This window comes from Mobula birostris, chromosome 8 (genome assembly GCF_030028105.1).
Source record: "Mobula birostris isolate sMobBir1 chromosome 8, sMobBir1.hap1, whole genome shotgun sequence".
Taxonomy (NCBI): domain Eukaryota; kingdom Metazoa; phylum Chordata; class Chondrichthyes; order Myliobatiformes; family Myliobatidae; genus Mobula; species Mobula birostris.
Window position 1 is genome coordinate 157,417,161 of NC_092377.1, and position 20,663 is coordinate 157,437,823.

At 45.1% G+C, this 20,663-nt stretch overlaps 1 protein-coding gene across 6 annotated transcripts in view; it reads left to right on the forward strand.

Annotated features, from left to right (window-relative positions):
* The window catches only part of LOC140201854 (transcription factor COE2), a 340,017-nt gene that overhangs the window by 307,463 nt on the left and 11,891 nt on the right, over nt 1-20,663 (forward strand). For 4 of the 6 annotated variants that reach the window (XM_072266588.1, XM_072266587.1, XM_072266585.1 and 1 more), the window contains 2 exons: nt 1,322-1,507; nt 8,309-8,491. In XM_072266588.1, coding sequence (XP_072122689.1) covers nt 1,322-1,507; nt 8,309-8,491 — 369 coding nt within the window. The remainder of the gene's footprint in view (nt 1-1,321; nt 1,508-8,308; nt 8,492-20,663) is intronic. The other 2 variants (XM_072266589.1, XM_072266590.1) reach the window with 2 other exon arrangements.

Here is a 20,663-nt window from a genome sequence, read left to right on the forward strand (position 1 = left end):
TGTACTTTGATAATAAATTTATCAAATGGAGAAATGGCAATGGAGAAGATGGCGGCCCAACGGCAGCGCGCGCGGCCACTTCGGTGGTGATGTCTGTTATTTGTCAAGTGGGGGCCGTGCACAATTCTGATTTGATGGAGAGACAGATGTGAGAGTACGGAGGAACATCTGGAAACTCCTGAAATGCCCGTTTTGCTGCCGCTGCTACTGTGTGGTAACCGGAATCTCCGGAGCAGAAGGCCCTGAAATCCTCGGCTTTGCGTGTTTCAGTGGCCGGGGTGAGATTGAAGGCGCTCGGCAGAGGATGGCGCTCGGGAGGCTGTATCAGAGGGGCTGGCCGGAAGCTCGAAGTTTTCGGACGGATGGACTCAGTGTCGGCTGTGGTCGGCTGCTTCCAAGGCATCGGCAAGTTGACGGTGCCTGGAGGTTTATGGCAGGGTGTTTTGCCCTTTTGCCGCCTGCTATCGATGGACTCGGGGACTTTGAGACTTTTTTTTACTGTGCCCATGGTTTGTTCTTCATCAAGTTATGGTATTGCTTTGCACTGCTGTAACTGTATGTTATAATTATGTGGTTCTGTCAGTGTTAGTCTTTGGTTTGTCCTGTTTTCTGTGATATCACTCTGGAAAGACATTGTACCATTTCTTAATGCATGTATGCATTTCTAAATGAGAATAAAAGGGGACTGAGTGTTCTCATAATCTAAAAAATATTACTTTGAACTTTGCGCTTTGAACCCTGTTCTTCCCCTGTGTATGACGATGGCGTGGTAGCACGGTGGCTAGCACAACGCTTTATAGTTCAAGTGACTCGGGTTCATTTCCTGCTACCGCCTGCGAAGAGTGTGTACGTTCTCCCCGTGACCGTGTGGGTTTCCTCCAGGTGCTTCAGGTTCCTCCCTCTTTCCTACCCCAAAGAGGTTAATTGGTCATTGTAAATTGTCCCGTTATTCGGCTAGCAATTAAATTGGGGGGTTGCTGGTGCGGCTCGAAGGGCTAGAAAGGCCTACTCCGTGCTCTCTCTCAATAAATATATAGATATTACATTTGTACCTTGGTACGTTAGTCCCAGTTTCCTCTATATACATTAACTGGGTTCCTCGGGGCCATGATACACTGACCCTGTTCTTACTCTATAGATACCGACTAGTTATATTGGTACCTCAGTACATTAACCCTGTTCTTTGCCAGTATGTTGTTGTACTGCTGACTGTTGTATTGATAACTCAGAACTCTAGTCCTGTTCTTAGTCAGTGTATGCTGAGTGGTTATCTTGGTGTCTCGGCACGCTAACGTTAATCTTCCTCTGTTTCTGCGGGCAGGTTACATCCACAACAGCAGCAGCATCTCCCCCCGGGGCTACGCACCCACCCACTCACCGCAACAGTCAAACTACAGCACGGTCGGTGGCAATATCAATGGCTACAGCAACGTGCCAATGTCGAACCTTGGCGTGCCCAGTTCCCCAGGATTCCTAAACAGCTCTCCTGCCAGTTCACCCTATGGGAGTAAGTGTCACTTTCCTTCAGCATAACTCTACCAGACGGAGGCGGTTTCACTAACTTGTCTTCCTGATGTTTCTCACGTAACAGCCTGATGCTCTGGAGGGGTTTCAGTGAAGCTGGAGTCAATTATTTTAATGTTTCTGTCAGTAGTGTGGTTCCACGTCCAGACATTGCAAAGGTTTTGATTCTGGTTCCAAAAGGCTTGTGGAGACACAAGAGATTGCAGATGCTGGAATCGGGAGCGAGCCACAAGTAGCTGGCGGAACTCAACAGGTCAAACAGCATTTGTGGAGGGAAGTGGACAGTTGGCGTCTTAGATCGAGACCCTTCATCTGGAGGCCAGATGAAGGGTGTGGCTTGAAACATTGTCCATTTCTTTCCGTAGATTTTGCATGACACACTCAGTTCCATCAGTGTCTAGTGTTTTGCTCCAAATAGTTTCTGTCATGTTTCAAACTTGGGCTGAGGGTGTGGGGTCTAGATTCAGCAGAAAATCATAAGCACCAAGAGATTCTGCAGATGCTGGAAATCCAGAGTAGCATACACAAAATGCTGGAGGATATTTTGGCCGAGACCCTTCGTCAAGAGCTCTGTTAAAGAGTCTCAGCCCGAAATGTTGACTATTTTTCTCTCCATTGATGTGGCTTGACCTGCTGAGTTCCTCCAACATTTTGTGTGTATTACCTTGTTTGGAGAAGATCCTAGTTTTGGCTGGTGCTTTTCAATAGGGGAATCGTTCCGACTGTGAGTCATTGTCCACTAATCCCAGTCCAGGGTGATGTCAGGCAAGGCCCTACAGAATGACTCTAAAAGCTGGCAAGATGTCACCTAAGGTTGGAAATTCCTTGGCATGTGACCGGTGGTGAGTTGGACCACGTGGAACTTGTGCTTAGCAGGAAGCTGGGCGTCGTCAGTCCACATCCCTGTAAGCACCCCTGATTCTTCTTTCAATTGACTACAACAGACCTCAGGCAAAGGTTCAAAGGTTCATTTATTATCAAAGTATGTATGCAGTATACAACTCTGAGATTCATCTTCTCCAGATAGCCACAAAACAAGGAAAACTATGGACGTCGTTAAAAGAAAAACATCACCCCCCCACCACACATAAAAAGAAACCAAATCTCACAAACCCCAAACCCCCCAAACCCCTCCCTCATGCCAAAAAACAAACAGATCGCTCCACACTGAAAACTGCAACTAGAACATCAAACCGCAAACCTCCAACCCCCTCCCTCGCACAATAAGCTAACAGATCGCCCCACATGGAAACCGGCAACAAGGACATCAAGTCCTGAACCTCCAATGTGCCAGTCGGCAGCAAGAAAGAATGGGTGAAAACACAGAATATGAAACAAAACATGTAGAGCTGAGAGAGACCATTCGTTACAAATGTAAACACGAGGAATTCTGCAGATGCTGGAAATTCAAGCAACACACATCAAAGTTGCTGGTGAACGCAGCAGGCCAGGCAGCATCTCTAGGAAGAGGTACAGTTGAGACCCCCTGGGGTCTCGGCCCAAAACGTTGACTGTACCTCTTCCTAGAGATGCTGCCTGGCCTGCTGCGTTCACCAGCAACTTTGATGCGTGTTACTCGTTACAAATGCTGCCTCTTTTGTTTGCTCTTCAGAAAGGCAAGGTGTTCTGTAAATGCTGGAAATCCAGAGCAACACACACAAAATGATGGAGGAACTCAGCAGGCCAGGCAGCAGCCATCGAAAGGGATAAAGAGATGACGTGTTGGGCCGAGACCCTTCATCGTGGATGCTGAATGATTTGCTGAGTTCCTCCAGCATTTTGTGTGTCCCCAACCTTTATCTTCTGCCACTGGGGAAGACAAAGACTGCAACCCCACTGCCTTCAGGTTCCTCTCCAAGTCACACAGCAATCCAGATTGGAAATAGATCATCAACCCTTCATTGTCACTGGCTCTACCTCCTGGAACTCCCTCCCCAACAGCAAGTTCACAAGAAGGTGACTTGTCACCACAATTTCAAGGGTTATTAAGGGATGGGAAAATAACGACTGGTCTTGTCAGCAGTGTTCCAATCGCAAAGGTCAATAAGCACGTTAATGAAGTAAAATTGTTCATTGCTGAAAGATACTGTAAGCCCACACAAAGCTTTGCCTCTGCAGTCTCTCAGTGTGTAGGCATAAGATCTTAAAGATTGAACTAGCGCTGTGCTGCAATGCAAACTGCCCAGGTGTGAGGCATTGGAAAGTCAAGAAACAGTGGTCATCATCATCATCATCATCATTATGTGTCCTGTCATATGACATGGGCAACCATGGTCTATGACCATGACTGTTTTTGACAAACTTTTCTGCAGAAGCGGTTTGCCATTGCCTTCTTCTGGGCAGTGTCTTTACAAGATGGGAGACTCCAGCCATTGTCAATACACTTCAGAGATCATCTGCCTGGCATAACCAGGACTTGTGATGTGCACCAGCTGCTCATACGACCATCCACAAGCTGCTCCCATGGCTTGACCTGACCCTGATCCGGGGGGCTAAGCAGGTGCTACACCTTGCCCAAGGGTGACCTGCGGACTAATGGAGGGAAGCAGCACCTTACACCTCCTTCGGTAGAGATGTATCTCCACCCATCACCCATACCATGTTATAAGTGCGAGACAAAACTGAAGAAGGAAGGGTACTGTTATTCATTCTCAGCCAGGCCCAAAATCCTAGGAAACTTTCTTTTTCCCCATCAGTTTTCTGCACCTATGAACAATTGAGCTGTAGAAAATTAATCACATGTATTTCTGTTTCAAGAAACAAGACTGCAGAGCTTAAGCTGCCTTTGCATTTAGATAAACCATTTGGATTCTCTCATCTCCTCTCACTTTACACCATTAACCCCTCAGCAGGCACCTGTCCCCCTCAAACCTCGAGGGAATGGCACCATTGTGTAATCTTCACCGGATTCTCCCCGCTCGTACTTTTTCTTCCCTTTCTTCCTTGAAACACACACAGGCTGGGATCTAGTGCCTCACTGCTACCTTCACCCAATAGGCTTCCCTCAATATGTAATGTTAGAAAGTGAGACTTGACATGCTGTTCATTCTCAGTGCTGTCCTGAATAACCTGTTTATTAACCTATTGTATCAAAATACGACATGTGAATACATTTCCTCTTGCAGCTTCTGCCGAATATAACATGGCCTTCTAAACCTGCAGTTTAATCCAAACCTACAGTCTGTTTGCCTGTGTGTGTTTTTAATAGTTTAAGGAAGTTTAGGAGATGTCACTGCAGTCTGATGTTCCATATATTTAGAGACAGGCAGAATGGTCACAGGCCCCTCTGGCCCAACGAGCCCGTATTACCCAATTACACCCATGGGACCGATTAACCTACTAACCTGTACAGCGTTGGAATGTGGGAGGAAACCAGAGCACCCGGAGGTAACCCACCCAGCCACGGAGAGAATGTACAATCCCCTTACAGGCAGCAGCAGAACTGAAGATGTGTCACTGACCTTGTAATAAGCATGAGGCTAACAACTCTGCAACTGTGCCTCTCCCAAGTACATATTATGGGGTATATAGTTCTTGCATCAAGGAACACCTTATAAATTCATTCCCATCAATTGCTCTAAAAGTGAACGGAATATAATGGCTGAACAGCCAACTTAACTTTGGATGTGGCAGTCCGATTACCTCTCTATATACTCTCCATCACTTTCGAAGTTTACTACCCTGGTACAACTTAGCCACAAGATAATGCGATGTCATGCCTCAGATTGTAAAGCTCTGTACTTTACTGAAGTGTGAGCCTCCCAAACATGTTGTTGTAGAAGCACGTTGTGTGTAACTGAGTAACCAGCCAGCATCTTCAGCATATAATGCACATATATCGTTATGTATGTAGTTCTCACATTAAGGAACACTTTATAAGTTCATTCCCCATCCCTCGAACTTCAAGAGAATGTAATATAATGGCTGTACGTACATCTGCAACTTTTGATGTAGCATTCCAATGATGTCTATTTAACTGAGTTAAGAACAGTTAACCCAATCAGGAAACAGATTTCTACTGTGGTACTGGGGTGTAACACAAGTGTACGTGTTAAAGTATGAGACACTTCCTGTTACTGTGCTGTGTACTTATGCCATATAAAGCAACTTTCACCTGCATGCCTATAAGCTTTGCTTCTGTTCTGTCAATAACCTGCCTTTATAAATTCCTATGTCTACACACGCCATAAAAATTTCTTATGTAAACGTCATGTTGTTAATACAATGCTCTCTGAGTGGTAGCATTGCAGAAATCAACCTGTATTATAAATTAACCTACTACCATGAATCCCAGAATAATCATGTATCTTCTTGATTTCATATATATATTTGCTGAGGTCCTAACTAAATTATGTTGCAGAAATAGGGAAAATGTTTGCAATTACAGTAAACACAAAGTGAGACCCATATTCCTGGACTCCCGTGCCTTCCTTTGAATTAGTTTAATATTTTAATATTTTTAAAATATTTGTTTAATATTTTAACATTGGCCATAAGGTACTTTTAAAATGAACCCGGGATGGCTAGCAGCCTGTTGGAAGTGCATTAGTTTAATGTCTTGAAGTTTGAAAACATAAGAGATGTCTGCTGCAATGGGTCCAATTATTCCACGCATCCCTATTTCTGGGGTTCCATTCTCTCTCAAGGCTTTTCCCGGAACTTCTGCCTGCTTATCAGCCAGTTTTGGGGCATGCCGTGCACCCAGCCAGTCTCAGGCCTCATGCTTACTTGTTTCTGCTGTGGATCTTGGGAGACCAACCAATCGCATCCCTCGATTGGAACAATGAGTTGCAGTGCACCATGGGAAGTACAGTACCTTGCAAGAGTTTTCGGCTCGTATAGATATATACAGGGCAGCTAAAAATTTTGTATATCGAGAAACAATAATAGCTGCAAACTGTGCCACAACCACAATTTAATGACATACACCATAAAATTATCGGAGCTGAATTAGGGTAAGCGTGCTATATCTTTCAGACATGGCTGATTTTTCAGCACTTCTCCTGCGTTTTTCCAATAACACTTAACCCCCTTCCCAATCAAGAACCTCTCCATCTCTACCTTAAGTACACCCAGTGACATGGCCTCCACAGCCCTTTCTGGCAACAAACTCCACTGATTCACCACCCTCTGGCTGAAGAAAATCCTCCTCATCTCATTCCAAACGGACACCGCTTTTCTCTGAGGCTGTGCCCTCGGGTCCTGGTCTCACTTACTGATGGACATGTCTTCTGCACCTCCACTTTTCCTGGCCTTTCAGTCAATGTAATGTTTTAAAAAGTACTTAAGCAACTTCCTCCCAACCTTTGCAAATTGGCAGAAATAATAAATGTTCATATTACTTTTTTTTGGAACTTTGTGCATCTTATTGGCAAGTTGGCTACAATTTTTTTTAAAGTTCATTTACAAATCAGGCAGGGCCTTGATAATGAAGATACTATATAAAAAGAGTGGAATATGTGACTTTGAAATATGGGCTGAATTATATTTGCATACCTGATTATTCAATGAATTTTCTATCCTCTAACCTATTCTACCTGTCCTGTGGGAGAATGGTAATAGATTATAGTTAAGATCATATGTCAGCGAAGTGCTCGATAGCTTCTAGCTCTGTGCAAGTGAGACCCATTAAAGCAAGTGGAAGTGGGGTTGTTTGTTGAATTATTTACAATTCAGACAGCACAGAAAAAGGCCCTTCTACCCATTGTGCCCGTTCTGTCAACCACCCACTATACCAGGGGTTCCCAACCTTTTTTTATACCATGGACCCTTACCATCAACTGAGGGGTCCATGGACCCCAGGTTGGGAACCCCTGCATTATACTAATCGCATTTACCAACACTTGATACTTCTAAGGTTCAAGTGCTCATCTGGATATTTTTTAAACATTGCGAGTCTCTGCATCCACCACGACCTCATTGAGGTTCAAATGGTTCAATTTAATATCAGAGAATGTACGCCATATACAACCTGCAATTCTTACTCTTTGCAGACATCCACGAAACAAGAAACCCCAAAAAATGAATTGTCATAACTTCAGAACCCCAAAACCCCCCCCTCCCATGTACAAGCAGGAGCAGAAGCATTGACCCTTCCCCTCTGCCCCACTTAAACCAGCAGAGTCAACCCCCCCCATCCATGCAAGCAATAGCAAAACTCCCCAAAGAGACCTTGATCTAAAGTCTGTCAAAAACTACTGTCCATCCCAACACTTTGGTATCACCAATGAAGAGGAAGAGAGAGAGTGAGAGGGAAAGATATTATATACGGGGATAAATAAGAGGGTAGAGATTTCATAAGGAATTGTGGAGATGAGGGGCTTTAACCAGGAGCCAAGCTGTTGAAGAAGTTGAGTCAATTTTTTTTTGCTGTTGTTGTTCAATTACCTGCAGCTCTTCCATTTGTAGCTGAAAGACAAGTGGCAGTCTTGGCACTTGAGATCTGCATACTCCACTTCGAGTGTAAATGAACCAAGCATCCAATCACTAGTGCAGACTATGACAAAGCAATGGCTGGATGCATTTCAGATGGATGAAACATTTCCTAAAAGTGCCTTTCAATTATAATTCCTTTAAATTATAAAGTCACAGCAAAATGATGACTAGGTGTAGCTTCAGAAGAAAAAAAACACAATGTGTTGTCCTACAAAGGTAGGGTCCCTTGAAATTATAAATGCACCCAACTCCATTAATCCAATACTCCATTTCTGCAGGAGCCGTTGGGTCTTTATGTCTAAGACAGAGCTGTTCTTTTCTTCCTCCTTTTTGTTTTATTTTCTTGCAGTTATGCCTCCCAGCCCGACCGTGGCCTCCGCTGTCCCTCTGTCCTGCAGCACCTCTGCCATGCTTCCCTTCTCATCTTCTGTCTTCCCCGCAGTGAAACAAAAGAGCGCTTTTGCACCGGTGATCCGACCCCAAGAGTCCCCCTCCCCAGCCTGCTCCAGTGGGAACGGAAGTGGATTCCGAGGTGAGGAGATCGGCTTTTTGGCTGCGTTGAATTTGTGCGTGAGAGGGCGGGTGGTGCAGGTGTGGAGGACCTGGCGAGGGGCGGGTGGTAGGGAGAGGCACGAGGGAGGTGGAATCGTCTCGGCAACAGTGCCCGAGGGGCATTACCAGCTGCTTTAGCACCCCCCAAGATCCTCCAAGGAGTAGTGGATAAGGCCCAGTCTGTCACCTGTAAAGCCCTCCCCACCATTGAGCACATCTACATGAAACGCTGTGGCAGGAAAGCAGCATCCATCATCAGGGACCCCCACCACCCAGGTCACGCTCCCTTCTCACTGCTGCCATCAGGAAGAAGGTACAGGAGCCTCAGAACTCACATCACCAGGTTCAGGACCAGTTATTAACCCTCAACCATCAGGCTCTTGAACCAAAGAGGATAACCTCACTTGCCCCATCACCGAACTGTTCCCACAACCTAAGATTCACTTTCAAGGACTCTTCATCTTATGGCCTTGATAGTTATTGCTTATTTATTTAGTATTATTATTATTATTATCTCTTTGTTCTTTTGTATTTGCAGAGTTTGTTGTCTTTTGCACTCTGGTTGTTCCGCCCTGTTGGTGTGGTCTTTTATTGATTCTATTATGGTTATCGGATTTATTGAGCATGCCCGGTAGAAAGCAAATTTCAGGGTCGTACTTATTGATAATAACTTTGAACTTTGAACTCCCCAAGTCATAGCTTCATACAGCAGGGAAACACGCCCTTCAACCCAGAATATCAAGCATATACTTAAAATAATCTTGTTTTTAATTCTCCCACCATTCCTATCAACTACACTCCCAAAATTCTACACACGCCGATGCACCAGAATCAAATTATAGCAGCCACTTAACCTACTTGTTTTGTTGTTATCTTTGGTCCTGTTTTCCTTTTGGTACTAACTGGGCAGCGCAGACCTTTTACGCAGGAAGGGCCTGTTACTGTGAGGTATCTCTGAATAGAAAAGGAAACACCCACTCAGCTTTGGGATGTTGGGTGAAAACCAGAGCAATGAGGGCAACGTTCCCTCTCATCTTCTTTTATAGCTGCGTGGACCAACCATTGCCCTGAGCAGGAAATTTACCACATAACCTCTGACACCCTTACTATTCAAGAACCTATCAATCTCCACTTTAAATGCACCCAATGACTTAACTCCGCATTTATCTGTGGTAATGAGTGCCACAGATTCACCAGAAAGTATAGTCCTTTGGCATGGACTAGATGGACTGAATGGCCTATTTCGGTGTTGCCTTTTTCTTTGACTCTGCTGTTGTACTCTTTCACTCAATGTAGTCATGCATTGTGTGATTATAATAACCTCCCTCAAGCAACCTGTCACCCAGTCAGTAGAAAGTCTAGTGTGCTCTTGAATGGTTCGAAAGTTAAGAGTCCTAGAAGATTGTGATGCTCATGAAGGACTGTGGGAAAAGTGAAAGCAGCAAGCAGGTTGTAAGGTACAAGAGAGTCCTGCTGAAGAGTCTTGGCTAGAAATATCAACTGTTAATTTCCCTCCATAGATGCTGCCTGACCGGCCTAGTTCTTCCAGTATTTTGTGTGTGTTGCAATAGATTGTAAGAAGCTGCTTGCTGCTGGCTCTGAACCTAGGCACCATTACATCAGGGCAAGAGGTCATCAGAATATGAGGAATTTTTCTTTTCCTTTTTTGACTTGGTGCTCATGATGTAGAAGAGCATTCAACCCTTCAATTCTATACTGACCATCACACCAATCCAACAGTCCCATTCCCCACTTGTTTCCCCCTGATCTATTCTCTTTCATACAGGCCCATCAGCTCCCCCATCTGGATCTTCTCCCTCCCCACCTACACTCACAGAGAGTCCAGGGTCATTGAAATCTTTTGAATGTTGAAAGGCCTAGTCAGAGTAGATGTGGATAGGATGTTTCCCATGGTGGGGGAGTCTAGGACAAGAGGGCACAGCCTCAGGATAGAGGGTCTTCCATTTAAAACAGAGATGCAGAGAAATTTCTTCAGCCAGAGGGTGGTGAACTTTTGGAATTGGTTGTCCCGTGGAGGCCAGGTCGTTGGATGTATTTAAGGTAGAGATTGATTGGTTCTTGATTGGACGCGGTTACGGGGAGAAGACCGAGGAGTGGGTTGAGGAAGGGAAAAGAGGACCAGCTGAGACTGAATGGCGGAGCAGACTCGATGGGCCAAATGACCTAATTCTGCTCCTGTGTCTTATGGTCTAAAATGTGAAAAGCATTATGGGATTGTACAGAGAACAGCCAGGCTTCCAGGGACTGAGAACAAACATTCCCTAATGCTCCACTGAACACAGTGGGGTAGGATACGATTCCTGTCTGTTCCGAGGGTGATTCAGAACAGCCCAACCACAGGAGGCTATATGGGCCAGAGAGCATCAATGCTGTCCGATGTGGCTGCTTTTGCTATTCATGTAGCTGAACCCTCAGGGAAACAAGTCACAGAATGTTCCCTGGCTTTTCCTCAGGTCACTGATTTTGGGCATCGGGTGTTTTGGGGGGGGGGGGGGTTTAATTAAGACTTTGAAATAATTACTCCCACTCCCCCTCAACACACACACACACACACACACACACAAAAACAGACATAGACACAGGCACGAGCGAACATGGTAGCGTAGTAGTTAGCACAACACTTTACCGTACCAGCACCCTAGGTTACATTTCCGCCACTGTCGGTAAGGAGTTTGTACTCTCTCCCCGTGTCCGTGTAGGTTTCCCCCGGGTGCTCCGGTTTCCTCCATAGACCAAAGATGTACCGGTTGGTAGGTTAATTGGTCATTGTAAATTGTCCCGTGATTAGGCTAGGGTTAAATCGACGGGGTTTGCTGGGCTGCATGACTCGAAGGGCTGGAAGAGCCTGTAGCTCAATATATAAGTAATAAATAAATCACACAGGAAAAATGTTTTACAGTGGTTTATAGGATTGAGAATGGTCTAAACCACTCAAAGAAGAGGAAAAAATGCCCCCTTTATAGCCTGACAGCTAGTTAACTGCCAACCAAAGCACTTCAAAAAGTTTTTCCGGCTATGATCTCATAGCTGTTTGTGGGACCATGCTGCGTACAGCTGAAAAATTTGCCCTTGTAGTGAGTCATTGCAGTTTTGGAGTATTCAGTGCCAGTGTTTTGAAATGCTTCAGAAAGTCATAGTGCTGTATTCTTGTAGTAAAACTTTTGATTTATTAATTGGTTGTCAGTTTTAATGTGTGAGATTATAGAGTTTTAATAGGCGGTGTTCAAACCTTGTGTAAAGTAACAACTTCTGGACAAGAGGACTCCTCCCTCTTACTGGTTCCCCTTGAAGTCACAAAGTCCTGACTCAGAAGCTACTCCATCATGACTAATTTATTTTCCTCAACCCCATTCTCCCCCTTCACCACATAACCTTTAATGCCTTTCCTAATCAAGAACCTATCAGCCTCTGCTTTAAGTACACCCAGTGACCTGACTGCACATTCATCTGTGGTAATGAATCCCACAGATTCATCGGAAGGTTTGGTCTTCTGGCATGTACTAGATGGGCTGAAGGGCCTGTTTCTTTGTTGTAGTACCTTATGACTCTGCTGTTATGCTCTTTCACTCAATGTAGTCATGCACTGTGTGATTACAATAACCTCCCTCGAGCAACCTGTCACCCAGTCAGTAGAAAGGCTGGTGCTGCTGTTGAATGGGTCAAAAGCTAAAAGTCCTGGAAGACTGTGACGCTTATGAAGGTCTGTGGGAAAAGTGAAGACAGCAAGGAGGTTGTAAGGCCTAAGAGGCCTCATGAAGGATCACGGCCAGAAATGTCGACTGTTTATTTCCCTCCATGGATGCTGCCTGACCTGCTGCACCCTTCCAGTGTTTTGCGTGTGTTGCAATAGATTGTAAGGGACTTCTGCTGCTTGCTCTGAATCTAGGCACCCTTATGTCAGGACAAGGCGTCACTACCAGTTTGAGTATACCCAATGACTTGTGACTGGGCCTCCACAGTCATCGATGGCAACGAATTCCACAGACTCACCACCCTCTGGCTAAAGCAGACCCTTGATGGGCTCACTTAAAATAGTATTATTTCTATATTTTGTGTGTGTATGTTATGTCATCAAGGGTAAGTAGTTGGGGCCATGCATCTTGGGATATGCAAAGGCTTTGAAAGTTAAAAAAGAAATAACAGCCTCATTACAATTCAAATTTAATTAATTTTATCATTAGAGCTTGTCATGCATATAGCACTTCAGCACATGGACAGCAGTAGTCAGAGATGCGAGCTCACCTCCATCTTATCAAGGGATGAGCGGATACTCTAATATTCAGTGGGCACATTTAAAGCGGAGGTTAATAGGTTCTTGAATAGTCCGGGTTTCGAAGGTTATGGGGAAGAAGGCAAGAGAATGGAGGTGAGAAGGATAATAGATCAACCGTGATGGAATGGCAGAGCAGACTCGATGGGCTAAATTCTGCTCCTATGTTTTATGGTCTGATGGGATAGTCTCCTAATCTCCTAATCTAGGTGCTCTCTTATGCTTCTTCCCCCAATTCCAGATGTTAATATGAGGAGCAGCCCTACCCCTTTCCATAACTTGCAGAATTATGGTCACTGTTCCCCAAAGTGTTCCCTTACTGACAGTTTCATCACCTTTCCAGTTTCAATTTCCTGAGATAAGGTTGAGTCCTGTCCCATCTCCAGTAGTCATCATCATTACGTGACCTGTCGTATAATGTAGGCAATCATGGTCCTACAACCTATGGACTCACTTTCAAGGATTCTTCATCTCATGTTCTTGATATATTGCTTGCTTATCTATCTTTCTATCTATCTATCTATCTTTTTAAATCTCTTTTTCTCTTTCTTTTTGTATTTGCACAGTTAGTTGTCTTTTGCACATTGGTTGTCCACCCTGTTGGTGTGGTCTTTCATTGATTCTGTTATGGTTATTAGAATTATTGAGAATGCCTGCAAGAAAATGAATCACAGGGTTGTATATGGTGACATATATGAACTTTGAATAACACAATGCTGGATGGTGACACATAAAGGGTTTGGGTTTGGATATTCCGTGTGGGAATTTAAACTGGAGGTGGCAGTGGTTTTTTTTTAACGAGGTCAAATTGCGATTTCGACATCAACAAGGCACGGATGGAGAGCGCGCTCGGGAGCGGTCTGTCACTAGGTCGAACTCGGGAACCTCAGTTCTCGAGCCCGGCGCTGATCTCACTGTGCCACCAGCCGACCCAAGGGTCCTGAAGCAGGGCCCCGGCCCAAAACGTTGATTGTACATTTCCCTCCACAGATGCTGCTGAGTCCCTGCAGCGTTTCAAGCATGTCGATCCAACTGCAAATATAGTGTTGCAGAGAAGTGCAGTGTAACTGTAATGCTGTTCACAGGGAATTTGTCAGAATGCACACATTCGTACGTCTCTCACCCCTTGCCTTGTCACATGTTCTATGCAGCAAACAGATAAACATCACTTTTTTGTTTTTGTTTTATACACTTGTGGCCAGCAACGGTGAGAACTTTCCAGAACATTCTCACAGCCTCTTAGGAGGAAAGAGGAGGGTCAGAGTTGGGATACATTAAAACTACGCAGTGAAATTAACAAATTACTTTTCACATCTTTAAGCATTTATTTGGTTCCTATTTTTAGAACATGAAAAGGGCTTCAGATTGAATTATTTTTAATTTATCAGATGAATTTGCCAGTACTTCCTCATTTCTTTGATTCTCACAATTTATTTCAATGGGAATTTCCCTGACAAATGTATTAGGGCGGGATGTCTATTAGCAACATTTCAGGTTACTCTACACTAGCAACAGTAAAATTTCTTTCTTTATCTTTTTTATTGGAGTCATGTCACTAAAGAATGGGAAATTTGATTTTGGGGAGATAATGGAGGGGAGTATGATCTACAACCAGTGACCACTTTATTAGGTACACCTGTACACTTGCTCGTTAGTGCAAATATCTAATCAGCTAATCACGTGACAGCAAACTAATACATAAAAGCATGCAGACATGGTCATGAGGTTCAGTTGTTGTTCAGACCGAACATCAGAACTGGGAAGAAATGTGACCTACGTGACTTTGGTCATGGAAAGATTTTTGGTGCCAGATGGGGTGGTTTGAGTATCTCAGGAGCTGTTCATCCCCTGGGTTTTCACGCACAGCAGTCTCTAGAGCGGGGGTTTCCAAACTTTTTTTATGCCGTGCATCGACACCACTAACTGAGGGGTCCACGGACCCCGGGTTGGGAATGCCTGTTGTAGAGTTCACAGAAAATGCTGCGAAAAGCAAAAAAAAGAACATCCAGTAAGTGACAGTTCTGTAGGTGACAATGCATCGTTAATGAGAGAGGTCAGAGGAGAATGTCCAGACTGGTTCAAGCTGACAAGGAGGTGACAGTAACTCAAATAACCACGTGTTGCAACAGTGGTGTGCTGAAGAGCGTCTCTGAATGCACAACATTTTGAAGTGGACAGGCTACAGCAGCAGAAGACCATGAACAGACACGCAGTGGCCACTTTATTAGGTACAGGAGGTATCTAGTAAAGGGGCTACTGATTGTACGTTCTGTAAGTAGTTTAGGACCATGAGTCCAGGATGAGGTATCTGTCTCTGAAAGTTTAAAAAAAAGGAACATTCTGTCATTGTAACACACATAAAAGTTGCTGCTGAACGCAGCAGGCCAGGCAGCATCTCTAGGAAGAGGTACAGTCGATGACCCTTAGTCAGGACTAACTGAAAGAAAGACTTTCTTTCTCTCATTGTGAATTTATTTACCTTTCTCTCTCTCTCTCTCTATCTCTATCACTATCTGTCTATCACCTTCTATCTATCACTATTTATTTATTTCCTTCAAGTTATCATATTAGTTAGCTATTCTCAATATTAATTAAACAGCTTGGCTTCACTCCGGCTTACTTGAAGGCTTATAAACTGTGTGTTGCTCTTTCCAAAAACCCGTAAAAGCAAAGAGCTAATGTTATACAAATCACAAGTTTAAGAGTAGATGAAAAAATAAAATGAAATAATCTGGTAATTATAGTCTGTCAGACCTCGACATTGCAATTTTTTTTAGCTAACAAATTGTCTTTGAAGTTCAGTTATGAGGTCTTGGAGGTACCCAAGTTGTCCACAGCGAGATTCCAAACAATAAGGAGTTCATTGACCTACCGTGGGTGGAGGGTGGGGGAGATAGGAATGTGAGATCAGGAGGAGGGCGAGGTGAAGTCCTCCCACATGTCTGCTACACCAGTCTCTCACTGAACAGTCTTCTGTTGAGCTCCTGAGTCCTACTCCTAGATATTGTAAATAATCAGGAAACAGGGAGGACTCCCTTCTCCGAGCTGAGATTCTTCACATCGATCTCAATGAGAAGATGAATGAATCAGTCATGGAAAACCAGAGTTGACCATCGACTGCCCATTTACACTAATCCTACTTTAATCCCATGTTTTTTGTTCCTCCTACGCTCTTCTCCGAGATTCACTAATACTCGGGGCAATTTACAGATACTCTATAACCTACCAACCTGCGGGTATTTGGGAGGTACTTCTGCCTAGCCCTACCTACTTACACCATGTCTGTAGCCCTCCATGCCTCTCTCGTCCATGTACTTAACCAATCTTTTCTTAAATGTCACAATTGAACCCATGACTACCCCTTCCGCTGGCAGCTGATTCCATACTCACATAATCGTCTGAGTGAAGAGGTTTCCCACTCAGATTCCCCTTAACTGTTTCACTTTGCACCCTAAACCCATAGCCTCTGGTTCTGGTCTCACCCAGCAAGAGGGAAAGAGGCCTTCATGTGTTCACTCTCTCTTTACCCCTCATAATTTTGTTCACCTTTATAAGATCTCTCCTCATTAGCAGAAGGGATAAAGAAAGTTACTATAGTTCTGAGTAGAGATTAGGTAAACTTCATATTTACAGAGAGACCAAGGGGAGATCAACAGAGCTGTGTAAAACAACTATCTATTTCAATTTGACTTCCTATTCTGACATGTCAGTCCATGGCCTCCTCTGCTGCCACAATGAGTCCACTCTCAAGTTGGAGGAGCAACATCTCACATTCCATCTGTGTAGCCTCCATCATGGTGGCATGAACGTTGATGTCTCGAACTTCTAGTAATTCCCCTCCCTGCCTCTTCTCTCATTCCCTATTCTGGCTCCCCTCTCACCCCTTCTCCTCTCCTCACCTGCCCATCACCTCCCACCGATTCCCCTCCTCCTTCCCTTTCTTCCATGCTCCTCAATCCTATAAGACCAGGAGATCATAAGGTATAGGAGGTGAAGTAGGCCATTCGGCCCATCAAGTCTGCTCCGCCATTCAATCGTGGGCAGATCCAATTCTTCCAGTCATCCCCACTCCTATCAGATCCTTCTTCTTTAGATACCTTTTCCACCTATCGCCTCCCAGCTTCTTACGTCATCCCCCTCCCCCACTCACCGGCCTTCCCCTTTACCTGGCCTCACCTATCACCCTCTAGCCTGTACTCATTCCCCTCCCCCCCACCTTCTTATTCTGACTTCTGTCTCTTTCGAGTCCTGATGAAGGGTTTCGTGTTTATTTCCCTCCACTGATGCTGCCTGACCTGCTGATTTCCTCCATCATCTTGTGTATGTTGCTGAAGATGTAGAGAGTGGCTTTGAAAATCTACTGTTCATTGAATCAGTAGTCAGAGGAGAATGATGCAGAACTTAAGCCTCAGGGACCAGTGAGTTCAGAGTGGTTGACCTCACTCAAACAGCTCTGGAAACGAGCCAGGAACTAGAAGCCAGTAACTGGACTCTGGGCCAATCTCTCCACCTCCTAACATGATAGTATAGCGTCATCTCACCGGTACCAAGCCACTGGACCCTTCCCAGGAAGTAGGGGCCGTGGCGTCTGGCTTAACTGTAGATTGCAAAAAAGTACGGGAGCTGGAGATGGAGGATTTGTGTACTGACTTCTCGGAGGAGGAATGCCTTGTGAGAGAGAGAGCTTGGAAATCCAAAGGATGAAAGATCAGCTTTATTTTTCACATGTACATTGAAACGTACAGCCAAACGCACCGTTTGCCTCAAGCCAAACCAGCGAGGACTGTGGTGGTCAGGCGATAAGTGTTGGCAAGATTCCGATCCCATCATAACGTGGCCACAATTCACCAACCCTAACCATACACCTCTGGAACGTGGGAGATAACTGGAGCACCCAGAGGAGACCCACACAGTCACAGACAATAGGTGCAGGAGTAGGCCACTCAGCCCTTCGAGCCAGCACTGCCATTCACTGTGATCATCACTGATCATCCACAATCAGTACCCTTTTCCTGCCTTCTCCCCATATCCCTTCATTCCGCTATCTTTAAAAGCTCTAGTTAACTCTTTCTTGAAAGAATTGGCCTCCACTGCCTTCTGAGGCAGAGCATTCCACAGAACCACAAACCTCTGTGTGAAAAAGTTTTTCCTCAACTCCGTTCTAAATTGTCTACCCCTTATTCTTAAACTGTGGCCTCTGGTTCTGGACTCCCCCAACATCGGGAACATGCTTCCTGCCTCTAGCGTGTCCAATCCCTCAATAATCTTATATGTTTCAATCAGATTCCCTCAGGGAGAATGTTCTTCCACTGCCCGTTACGCCACTGGCGTTTAGGGTGGCAGTGCAGGTCCTCCATCTTTGGCGGTGTTCATGGCTTCCCTCATCGAGTCAGTAGCTCGGTTTTTACTACTGTCAGTCATGCAAGTCGTGGGTGGAGGCTCAGGAGTACCGTTGCACTCAAATGTAGGATTCTTCATTGTTGTTTCTGTAACAGCTTTGTTCGATCAGTCAGGGTTGTTAGCCTTGAGTTGAGCCCCTGAACCTGGAGGACTGGAGGACCAGTCTTAGTCTCGCCTCTATTCTTAGTCTGTTTGGCATGGGTAACCCTACCAAGAGCCAAAGCATAAAACCTTGACTCCAGCCATTGACGTACGCAAATCTCCAAACCACGACAATGTTGTGTCCTTTTGGCGGACAGAGAGAATGTACAGTCAGCAGTGGGAATTGAACCCCAGTCCTACAGTTGGCTGCTGTAAAGCTTCACGCTACCGCGCCAAGTAAATGAAATGAAAAGGAAAAGAACCCAGGATGGAGAGAGACGGAATGTGCTTGGTGCCTGCGCTTAGAATTAGATCACTTTACGGACAACAGACTGCCTTGCGGGCTTTGTCTAGGATTGTGAGCAGTTTCAAAAGAGCAACGGTCAAATGAGATCTGGAGAGCTGTGAATTTCTCCAAACTGCCACCCCAGGGACCTTCCTCAGCCAGGCTTTCCCTCTCACCAGTACACCCATGGCACGATGTCTCCCTGGAACTCAGTTCACAGCTTTGACCTTCCTGCACAGTTGTGGGGTGCACCGTGTCAGCAAAGTCATCTCATCCACCTGCCCCCAGACCATAGTCCTCCAAACCCTTCCAATCCATGTACTGATCAAAAAAAAACTTCTCTTAAATGTTGCATTCGAACCCATCATTACCATTTCCGTTGGCAGCTGTTTGCACACTAACACCACCCTCTGAGTGAAGTAGTTCTCCTTCACAATCCCCTTAATACTTCACCTTTCACCCTAAATCTATGACCTCTAGTTCTAGTCTCACTCAGCCTGAGGGAGAAAAGCCTGCATGCATTCACTTTATCTATGTATCATCATCATTTTGTGCCGTGTCATATAACGTGGGAGATCATGGTCTTTCCATGACCATGGTTGTTTTTTTTTGTGGGTCTTCAAGCTCTTGTACCCCCTCGCTGATGGTCGTAAGAAGAGGGCATGTCCTGGGTGACGGGGGTTCTTAATGATGAGAAGTTCCATCTGAGGCAAAACACACACCAAAAAAAAAAAGACCATGATTGTTTTTGGCAAATTTTTCTACAGTAGTGATTTACCATTGCCTTTTTCTGGGCAGTGTCTTTACAAGACAGGTGACCCCAGCCATTATCAATACTCTTCAGAGATTGTCAGCTTGGCGTCAGTGGTCACATAACCAGGACTTCTGATATGTACAAATGCTCATATGACCGTCCACCATCTGCTGTTTCCATGGCTTCATGTGACCCTAATCGGGGGGGGTGGGGGCAGGGGGGCTAAGCAGGTGCTACAACTTGCATAAGGGTGACCTGTAGGCTAACGGAGGGAAAGAGCACCTTACGCCTCCATTGGTACAGACGCATCTCCACCCCACCACCCATGCCCTATCTGTACTCCTCATGATTATGTAGACCTCTATCAAATCTCCCCTCATTTGCTGACGGAATAGAAGATCCATGAGAGTAGGTCCTCAAGTAAGCTCCCCACCACACCAAAAACAAAACTTTCAATGCAATTTAAAATTCCTTCAAAACCCCACCTGAGGTGAGAGGGGGAGGGTTTAAAGGGAATGAGCACAGCAAGTTTTTTTACATGGAGACTGGCGGGTGCGTGGAACAGACTGTCTGTGATGATGGGGGAAATAAATATGATATTGCTGTTTAAGAGGCGTTTAGACACATGAAGAAGGAGGGAATGGAGACATATGGACATCATGGTTGGCACAGGCTTTGTGGGCCAAATGGCCTGCACTGTGTTGTGCTGTTCTATGTTCTATGTTAACTCAGCAGGTCAGGCAGCATCTATAGAAGGAGGTTTCCTGGTGAAGAATCTTGGCCTGAAACTTCAACTGTTCATTTCTCCCTGTAGATGCAGCTGAGTTGCTCCAGCATATTGCGAATAACACGGGAATAGTGTAAATAAAGGCTTGATGGCAAGCACAGAGTTGATGGGCTGAAGGACCTGGCTCTGTGACTGTTGAGATGAAGGTGGTTGTTGGCTCCACATGCTCCACATGTGTGTTTAACTTGCTAGTGATACTGTCTTACCCTGGAGCAACGTATCAGATGAAATTCCACCAAATGCAAAGAGCCAGGTGAAACCCTGACACCAGATATGCTCTGTTCTTCATAACTCTCTAGAAGTTATAGGAACTCTTACTTTTTTTAGTGGAGTTAGTAAGATGAATCCTCATTAGGACTGGACAAGAAGAGGTCAGAAACGTTGTTGGACACCGACCTGCTGAGTTCTTCCAGCATTTTGTGTGTGTTGCTGAAGATTTCCCACCGCTATCTGTAAGAGTTTATATGTTCTCCCCATGACCACATGGGTCTCC